At 38.4% G+C, this 10,346-nt stretch overlaps 1 protein-coding gene across 12 annotated transcripts in view; it reads left to right on the top strand.

Annotated features, from left to right (window-relative positions):
* LOC118331313 (RNA-binding protein Musashi homolog 2) overlaps positions 1-10,346 on the top strand; it is a 228,805-nt gene that overhangs the window by 196,264 nt on the left and 22,195 nt on the right. For 6 of the 12 annotated variants that reach the window (XM_035666151.1, XM_035666152.1, XM_035666147.1 and 3 more), the window contains exon 11: positions 5,470-5,589. The exons of 2 other annotated variants lie outside the window; for them this stretch is intronic. In XM_035666151.1, coding sequence (XP_035522044.1) covers positions 5,470-5,589 — 120 coding nt within the window. The remainder of the gene's footprint in view (positions 1-5,469; positions 5,590-10,346) is intronic. 4 more of the 12 variants (XM_035666153.1, XM_035666154.1, XM_035666148.1 and 1 more) reach the window with 1 other exon arrangement.

Below are 10,346 nucleotides of genomic sequence, written 5' to 3'. Positions count from 1 at the left end.
GTTGCAATCGCAACAATTAACACAAATTAAACCACTGAAACTAATCCCTATGAATTCTGCACAACCTTCCAATTGTATCCAATCACTGCAACTTTTTTTGCAAATTTACCAATCATTGTAGTTTCTTCCTAGCCTTATATCACCAAACTCACTTCCTTGTTTCTAGTTGTGAAGATGCAGGCCATGCAGATATGTGCAACACGGTAGTCTCACATTTACCCTGTCCAAACGATTTTATTCTCACTGGAACAAGTTGCCTTTGATTTTTTATTATTATTTAAATTAAATCACAACTAGTTTTGCAGTTTTCCCTTTCTGCTGCTGTGAAATGTATGCCACAACATTCCCCAAAAACACCCTTATGATGCAAATGAAAAATAGTATAATCTAAGGATTTAGGAATTAGATTATTTTGATAAACGGACAGACCTGTTTTTAAACAACCTTCTGTTTGGTTTCAATGGATTAACAAACAGTTTTAATGAAAATAAATAAATTAGAGCATTATAAAATTACTGTGTTACATACCTTGCAAATGACATGTAAGGCCTTGCATGCAAAAAAAAAAACGATAATTTCCTGCAATTTAATTCAACCAGGCCTTCTACTATATGAAATTTAAATTGATCAATAATTTAACATTCTGAGAGCTACCAAAATAAATGCTTTAACTTCTTTTTTTATAGAAAATAGATAGATCCTGTTACATCTTCATTTTAAATTAATTGGGGAATTCAATAGTTTTACAGTTTTAGGGGAGTATTAACATTGCAGTATTTAGATAAGTTTATTAATTTTCTACTGCTTGTTTTGTTTTCACAAAAATATATTTTCCTTTGTAACAGTATCATACAACACTTTGATTGATTTAGTGGTGTAGCAAAATAGCACTTTATATTGTAGGTGTGGCTATTATGTTTCACCTGAGTATAATAAAATCTTATTTCTTGACGTATTTTTCTTGTCCAAAATACCTTACAGAATTCCCTGTAATGAATTAGACACGTGTCCTGGCCTTATTTTTCCCTCAATTTCTCATTCTCTTTGTCCTTTCTTCTCATTGTCTTCCTCGTCTACTGATGCGGCTGCTGTCCTTCTCTGTTCATCTGTCTCACTCATCTCTGCTCTGTACCGTTCATCCGTCTTACTCCTCCTGTCTGCCCCAAAAATTGACTAGCTGCAGGCTGAAAGGCTTGTTCACAAGCCTCTTTCCGAAATCCAAGCTACTGTGTTAACCAGCGTAGCATGAAAACTCTATTAGCCAGCAAGCTAACCCTGGTTAACTACACTCCAAATACTAAATTTAATAGGCATATTCTTCTCATTTGCTACAATTGTTGTTGATTTTTTTTTTGCTAGTTTGGTATAATCTTGTTGTGTGAAGCCCTATTAGTTTCCAGTTTCAGAGCGATATTAAAATGTGGGTATAGTCTACTTCATCCATAGGGCCTCCATAGACTCCATCAACTGTCCCTGGGCTCCTCCTGTGCATTAGACAGTTGACAGTCTTCGTATAGCAGAAATGAGTGGAGTGCTCTGTGACTGATGGAGCTCCTTTGTCAATGACATAGGGTGGGGGTGGGGGGCTGCTGCTGGCAGTTTTGGGCCAAAGAACAGTACAGATTACATTAACATCAGTCAAGCTGTTGTCAGACTGGTAGGACATAAATAGGACCTTATTGATGCATAATGCAACAACTTTTCATTGTGACGTTTTCTGAGTAATAGGATCAGAAAGTGAGTCTGTGACTAGAAAGGCAGTATGCCAAAAAAGATCTGCAGAAATGTACCAGAAGTAGTGCATCAGAAGAAAAATCTGAGCTTTAGTTTTTTTTTTTAGCTTAGTTAAGATCATACTGTACAACACAATTACAAAGGATATACATAGGTCCATTTGTGGGGGTCAATATGCATCGCCTGATCAAGCTTCACCTCCTTCTTCCTGTCCAGGGTTGAACGTCTATACTAGATGAAGTACACTTACTCTGATGAGTAATTCAGTACAAATGCAAATGCAATACAATGTCAAGCCCAGCATGGGTATCTCAGGGAATGGTCACCAACATTTGGTGAATTTGTTGTTAAAATCACGCAAAGCAGAGAAGAAGGAATACACTATCTGTGGTCTTGATGGGGGTTAGAATTAATTTGGCCAATCACATCACCTCCTTTTCTCTACTTTAAAAGCAGAAAAATGTTCAGCAACGTGCTTTGACTGTTCTGTAATAGAGAAAACAAAGCTTTTGACCTGGTCCATGCAGAGAGTCAGTGCAAGCAAAAATCCCAGGAAACCTTGACATAAAAATTGCAATGTGCTGTTTGATCACTATGACACTGCCCCTACTGCGTCTCTCCTCCTACTTCAGTACAGTCAAGTTCACAGAGACTCACAAAATACAGGTGTGGGTATAAAAGAACCGGTGTGCAGCCAAGAAAAATGCCACTTTACAGGCATAAAGCAGCAATATGTGCTATGCACTGTCATGAAAATGGAGCCTTATTTGCTCTGGATGCACATTTTGTTCCTTCAGCACAGAACTGACAATACCATGAATTTGGGCTTGCCATTCTGTCTTGCAAGTTACTTTATCTGGAAGTTTATTTGACGTAGAGAAGGAATATGGATACATATAGGATTGCATATTTTTTTAAATGTTTGTCAATATTTGTAACCAGTGGAGTTGCATGGATAGAAAAATACATGTTCATGTCAAAGCTGTAAGGAAATAGAATGCCAAGTTAAAGCTTTTTGTATGGAGTAAAGAGACACAGAATAGCCTCAGACTGGAAATTTTCTGTAGAAACCTGCAAATATTCTTGTTGTGAATATAAACATTTTCATAAAATCTGAGAAATTGGTTTTGAGAATATGTAATTCTTTTGCTTTGGGAGAGGGTGAAATGTTGACAGTCCTCATCTTTCTTTAGGTCTAATCTCTCTTCCTTTCTGTGTGCACTCCTGAGGAAGGCTGAATTTCTGTGCTACAGGCTTGAAGAGAGAAAGCTGAGGACAGTTCCCCGGAGTCCGGACACCAAGGCCCCCGGGCCTCCACAGCTCATAAACAGATGTGTCCTTGTCCCCAGCCAAGCGCAGCCACTCAAGTGGCAAAGCAGGGGCCCAATAATTGTGAAGAATTGAAAGCTAAATATTGGCTTTATCTCCTCAGTAATAAAAGGGCCATGAAATTGATTTAATGCTGCAGCGCTTCTCTTGGGTGGCTTCTTACAGCGTGAGCACAAAACAATGAGCAGCAGCCATCTATTAATTAACCCACCTAATCCTGCAAAGTTAATCTCTCACCACAACTTTGCCCGCAACTAACTTCCAAGCCAGCGGGTCTATTGGGGGTGTCATGACAATGGCAGCGAGGGGAAGATAGATTCAGCACTTAGGAAAGGAGAGAGAGAGTGAGAGAGAGGGGTGAAAAGAGGTGGATGAAACACTGTTCCGCACAGCAACCATGGGGACACTGTAAGTGGAAATGCAGGAGTGCATGGCCATCATTAGCATTGTAGCAGAGTTGATTTGTGTTTTTGTGAAAAGAGGCGGAGAATATCATTCGAGCTGTTGGAATCAGTTCCCGGTGTGTGTGCGGCTGCAGCAGCATAAATGTGCCTGATTTTAGTTGCCTTTTTGTCGTCTTTTTTTTGTATTCTTTCTTCCCTGTCACCATGCCGCCTGAGTCCCTTATTCTATCCTGAGCTGTTAGGTAGTTGGGGGGGAAAGTGGCATTTCTTTCTCTTCTTCACCTGCCTGCCAGTCGCAGCATGATGGCACCTCACACCCAACACGCACATTCATGGTCGTATTGTGTCGACAGAGTTGTGAATTACCTCCTTCTCAGCCGGCTGATGAAAAGCTATGTGTTTTTCTCTTTGGCTGCGGCTCATCTGACCCTGCCCTCTCACCTCCTCCCCCTCCCTCCCTCGCATCGGTCTTTTGTGTGAGGCCCCTCTTCGTGGAATAGCAGTACAAGGCTGACTCGGAAAATAGGTCACCCACTAGTGCTCCTCTCACCTCCACAGCATTCAAAAAATAATCCTCTAAGGTGTCTTGTGCCATTTTGTAATGTCTAAGCCACAGTCTCCAGAATGTGGCCAAAACATAGAGGAAACACACACATGCACACACATACAGCTAAAAAAGAAATCAAGAAAAACTCCAATTGAGGGAATTCGGAGATCTTTTTTTTTTTTTTTCTCTTGCTAGTGAGGAAAGCATTTCCTGTGGAGATAATTTTAGGAGGCTGATTAGGCATAGACAGTGTTGAGCCCAGAGTGAGGAATCTCATCATCACTAATGACATGCCATTCCTGTGCTGAGAGAAGAGCCCAGGCCCTGGGCATGGACTAGCCTCTGTCAGCCACCTCTAGCTACAGTGTTCATTAAGGCCAACAATGTAATTACAATTCACTGATACTGCGTTTGGCTTAATTACAGACTGATTATTAGGCTGATATTTGTTGGAATAATCAGACTCAAAAGAAGTGGATTTATATTTGCATGGTATTAAGGTCTTATTAGTGTCATAAACTGACAATTTATTTGGTTTTTATGAATGCTTACATAGACATACTTTTAAAGCTTATGGCTCAGTTGTGGAGTACTATAAATGTTTACATAAGAAGAAACAAGAGACTTGTACAGTCTTCACATGAGCTAACAGATTGAATGACAAATCAACCAACAGATGTCTCCATCTGATTGTGGTAAATGTTTTTCTACTGTATATCTTCCAGCCCAACAAAAAGTGGACTGCTTTCCTCTTGCACTACAGTGGATAATTCTGATTCCGCAGAAACTCTCGGTAATTGGGAGCACTCCCGAACAAAATGCAGGGGTAGTCCCCAGAGGTCAGGCTATTATGCCCATGTCTATGCAGCTCAGAAGTGGCTGTAATCGTTCATCCAAAGCATGTGACATAAACACCCCCCAGAGCCAAATGCTTCCACTAATATAATCAAGGACTTGGTGAATTGCAAAAGTCAGTTTACTCAGTTTTATAGATTTTTTGCACCTCTTCAATCAGACATACATTTTCTATAAAAGGTAAATTTAGAAGATAACAATTTAAGACCACTCTCATGCAAGTTATTGTTTTTGATGTTTTACATTGTAAAATCATAAACTAATGATTTCATTTTATGGTTTTAATGTAATTTGAGATTTCCCTCACGATGATCACTATAAGTACGTTGACATACGTATTTTTATTTTAATCTAATATCTAGTGAGTTGCTCATGGCTATCTGTCTGTTTCTGTGTGTGGATCAGTGGATCTGCAAGGTTTTGAATATCACAGTAAGAGTCTGCTGATAGATGTCGCCCTGACATGAGCCCCTGTCTCTGACAGCTATAGTTTTATCCCGTAGCTCAGTGCTGGTATCAGCATTCTCCTGTAGCTCTGGGGTGTACTCATCCATGTGCAGGAAGTGATGTATGTGTGTATGTGTGTGTATGTGCCTGCAGGCTTCCCAGCGACAGCATACGGACCGGTGGCGGCAGCAGCGGTAGCAGCAGCGCGTGGCTCAGGTAGGGGGGCCCGTGGAAGAGGCGGCTACTTGGCGTACCCACAGAGCACAGGGCCAGGTAAACGCTCTGTCCATGTTCTGTGTGGCTGCTGCTCTCTCCAACTTCTCCTGCTCTGCTTCTCCCCATAGACATAGTCCCCCGAGCCCACATGCACACACTCGGCAACAAAACAGTAGAGATTGTTTCCAAGATCTCTCTATATACACGATGCACTGTAAAAACTGTTACTTTGATCTGACTCCAAAAAAACATTTTCTAACCATTTTTTATAATTTAGCGAAGTTTTTATTATTTTTAAGTTATGATAACTCAATAATATACAGCAAATGTAAGACTAAAAATAGAATACGACCAAGTAAGCTGAGTAAAATCTAAGTACTGTAACCAACTCTTCTTATTTGTGTGTATTGCATCAAATCTACTTTGAATAATTGGTTAACATTAACACAATTCACATTTTAACAAGTAAAATTAAATAAATAACAAGTATCAAAATGTTAACATTCAATAATTTAAGTTTAATAACCGAACATTAACTCATTCTCGTTAGTATGCACTAACTAAACTAACTAAAATTTAAACATTGTTCACTTGACGTGTAAAATCAGATGTAAGCAACTTCTAAAACAGAAGATAAAAAATTACAATGTGACCCTACAATACGTTTAATATCAATTTATACCAACCTCTATAAAATTTAACTTTAACAATTTATTTATTTAAAAACAGCTGCTACACAACAATCATTCTGGAACACTTTAGTTTTACAAACACTACACAGCAGTGACACAGGGCACCAATAAACATTTTTAAGTAATTTCCCCCTGGGATTATTAAAGTATTTCTGATTCTGATTCTGATATTCAAGTTCATTCAACTTTTACCTCTGAGAAGACAAACTTTTAAAATGCAGCTTAGTGTCTCATTTATAAACACACTCCCTTAAACCATGAACATCAAAGAAATCCCCACACCATTAAAAGTAAAAACTTTTAAGCTCCACTCTATACCCCTCATACTGAACCACACAGTATGAGCACACATACTAGAATACACAGTGATCAAGCCTTGCACAAACTGTGTCAGTCCAACAGGCTGGTTAATTTTACCCCTCACTGTTTTAAGTCTCACAAAGAGTCTTCAAGACTTCAGAAGTTAATAAAAATTTGGAAGGATACTTCCGACTGAGGGCGTATTGTCAGGCCAAGAAGAAGGCAGCATGCACCCATTACATTATCAGACTAGTCAGCACTGAGAGCCCCTCGATGCTGCTCTTTGAGCTTTTTGAGGTCCCCATGCATATGACTCTCTGTTCCCGTTAATAAGCCATCATTAATATTATAACTTTACATCTTTTGGTGAATTCAGATAAGGCTTCATTCATTTGGTGTCACTCCAACAGTAGGCCTTAACGTGGAGCAAGTTTGGTTTGAAATCAATTTGTAAACAAACAAGAAAATGCAATAGCAACAAGCTATTTATTAAATTATTATTATGACTGTTAAAACTTTCTACTCACCTGAATGGGTTTCATTAACACACTCTTGCTATGTGACCACTGGTCCTCTTTAGAGTTTGGTCTGCATCCGTCCAGCTGTGACACACATGTAGACTCAAAAGGAACAGCTCTGCATCTTCCAGTCACTGTGTATCTGTAAAATAGGTGGTATATGAGGTGCTGGTATATAAAATAGAAGAGGTACTGTCCAAAATGATGAGTAAAGTATTCCTAATTTACTACTAACACTAACACACTAATTTTGTTGAGACCATGTCTAGGAGGGACTCTACAGTCATTTCAAGTAGTTACTTTATGTTTAACAGTAATACATTCAAATGTACAATCACTGATGATATGTATTTCTATAATGTCGCATTCTAGAAGAGAGTTAAAGTTCAGCTTAAAAGTTAACACAAATATTTAAACACAAAAATTATATAAAAGATCTAAAAAAAAAACTAAAAAAACAATAATTTAAAAAAGCACTTAAGTGTGTTTCCCCTATAACTCTCAATAAAAAGTGGTGCGCTTTAACCAAAACTAAAATGATGCATGCCTGAGTCGTGACTTGGGATAGATAGCATAGCATAAAACAAAATAGCTGCTACCACTATAGTCCAAGTTACCAAAATACAACACACATGTAATGTTAGTTTGCACTCACAAGTCCATGGGATGTTACCTGAAGCATGAGCAAGGGAAAGATGGAGAACAGACGAGGAATGGTGGATAAAGGCTGGATGCTGCAATAGTCCAAATGGTGCACTGGCTGGCAGCAACAGTTCGAAAGGAAGCTGTAATGTTAGTAGGCGGGAGACATCTACCCCTCAAAGGATCCAACAAGAGTTTACTCGCTCTCTCTGTCTAACTTTATGCCCTTCACCTCAGTCGCTTTAATTAATCAAAAAGTCTTACTATATTATACCAAGGTAGTTTTAGCTGTATGTCCTAGCCAACAACACCAAACACACTACCATTACAGAGTAGCGTGGGTGGGCTGATACTCTGCACACAATGCTAATGTTACTAGTATGCTAACGCACTAATCGCAATTAGCGCGTTAGCATGCCAATGCACTAATTACATCACAATTTTTACTGCATCAAACTGATATATTTAAAATACCTACACGTGTTTACCTTTGTTAGATATCAATACATCCAGGTGGCATAACTCTACAATAACTTACATTATGGACATATTTAGTTCACTGTACTAGCCTGCAGCTCACCTTGCAGTGTTGCAGTTCTGGGTGGTCCTCACTGAAACTTCTGATTCAAGCACTTTAATGGAGTTTTGCAAACTCAACTTATTACAAAGATTTATAAAACATAATTGCGGTACAGGAAATAATGAGTTGTTGAAATCTTGACACCTTTTGATTATATAAACACAAATAAAAGGATTTTAAAAAACAAAAGGACAAAAAAAATCAACAGTTTAAATGTAGATGTACTGTAATGTAGACTTTTTTATTTTTCTTTATTATTCTTTTGTAGCCTAATTTACTCAATAAACAGTAAACTGACAGTAAATATCTTCGCAGCTGGATGTTTCTGGAACAAAACCTTAATCAAATGTGGACCTAAAACATCTGTACTTGACCTGTAAAAGATATGGCTACACATACTATTTCCCTTTTAGATTATGAATAATATGCAAGAATCTAAAACGAGTTTTTCCTTGAAATCTCCTTGCATCAAACATTTCACCAAAAAATGTGGCTAGATAATCTTTGAAAACTAGGCAGTGCACTTTGTCAAAATATTTGACTCCTAGAAGAATACTGTCTTTGCCAGATTAGTAATTAGTTTTGTTTGATATAGTAGATTATGATCACTATCCATGGTAAACTAACCTAATTATAGTAAAATGTCAAGTTGCCCAGTGTTTTACTACAATGGTGGATTGTCCCTTTTAATAGTAGAAAGTAAGTAGCAGCAGTAGTTAACCAATTTACACTATGTCAGTAATGTTTTCTTCTTTTTTACTACTCCTCTTTACCTTTTCATGTACTTTTCTATCTTGTATGACCTGATCATTTTAGTTACTTGGACACCTTACTAATGATTGCTTGCCATGTCGTCGCTATGTCAATTAAAGCCTATTCTACTGTTCTACTTTTACGTTACAGTATGTGAGTAGATACAAACGTTTAAAAATTAAAATATTCAAATTGTTAGTCAGTGCCTCTGTGCTAGCATGTAAGATGCCTGAGGACATGAACTTACAGTACACACACTCCATTAAAGCATAATTACAGTACACACTTTATTCACACACAGACGAATATGTGCCAAGAGATTTGTTCCAAAAACAGGATGCAAGTCTTAAACACAGCATTGATTGACTTGTTGGCTTCATTTAGACATCCTGCTTTTTCCACCCTTACAACTGTAGATCATTCAGTAGCTGTCAATAATAGCTCCCCTGACTGAACACACAGCCTCCAGGCTTCAGGCAAGAGTGTCTTTCCTAATCAGACATACTATTAGAAGCTTGTTGGTGAAAATCTTTAATTGTAACTCAGATGTTGTCTGGTTTGTGCAGTCACTCATGGATATAAAGTCGGTAGACAATGGCTGTTGAATGTCATGTGCTGTGACACCTGAAGATGCACACACTTGCACATGAGCACACAAGTCACAAGCGGCTGTAGTGTATGCATACTACCTACATCTGCACACACATACAGACATACAAATTCACCCACCTGTCCTCATTTGCACTTAATTCAAATCGACTGAGGGAACACTGGAAGCCAATCAGATGCTCTTTCTTTCACATCGGGCTATTTGATTTTGCATTTTCAAAACAAACAATTTGCCCAACAATTGCAATGAACATCACTAAGAAGCAGGAATGTTGATTTGGGGTTAGCAGCAGCCAGGAAGCAAGAGACGTGATGGCAACCATTATGTACAGTTTAATTCTGACAGCTGCAAATGGAAGGGAGACAAGCAAATGACTATGAACGGGGGGGGGGGGGGGGGGAGTGGTAAACAGTGACATCATGGGCCTGTTTTAGAGTACTTGAACAGCCATGAGGCAGTTTTTAGGAAAATATCACTTGGTTAAATCTCCATGCTACTTCAACAAATGGCAGTATCTGTCTGCAAATAGAGAATATTATCACAGTGACACAAGAAAATTTGGGATATGAATGTGATTTGAATGATCTCATAAGATATCTGTAGATTATTACCCAAATCAGCTGTTTCCTGTTTTATTGTTACCATTTATAACAGTTCAAAGCTTCACGAATGCATCATGATGATATAACAAGTGGAGTCCTTGTAGTTTGTGGCTTTTT

This window comes from Morone saxatilis, unplaced genomic scaffold (assembly GCF_004916995.1).
Source record: "Morone saxatilis isolate NCDOM2014 unplaced genomic scaffold, NCSU_SB_2.0 Contig20, whole genome shotgun sequence".
Classification (NCBI taxonomy): domain Eukaryota; kingdom Metazoa; phylum Chordata; class Actinopteri; family Moronidae; genus Morone; species Morone saxatilis.
Note: the sequence above shows the minus strand (reverse complement) of the source record. Positions and strands in the feature narration are given on the sequence as shown.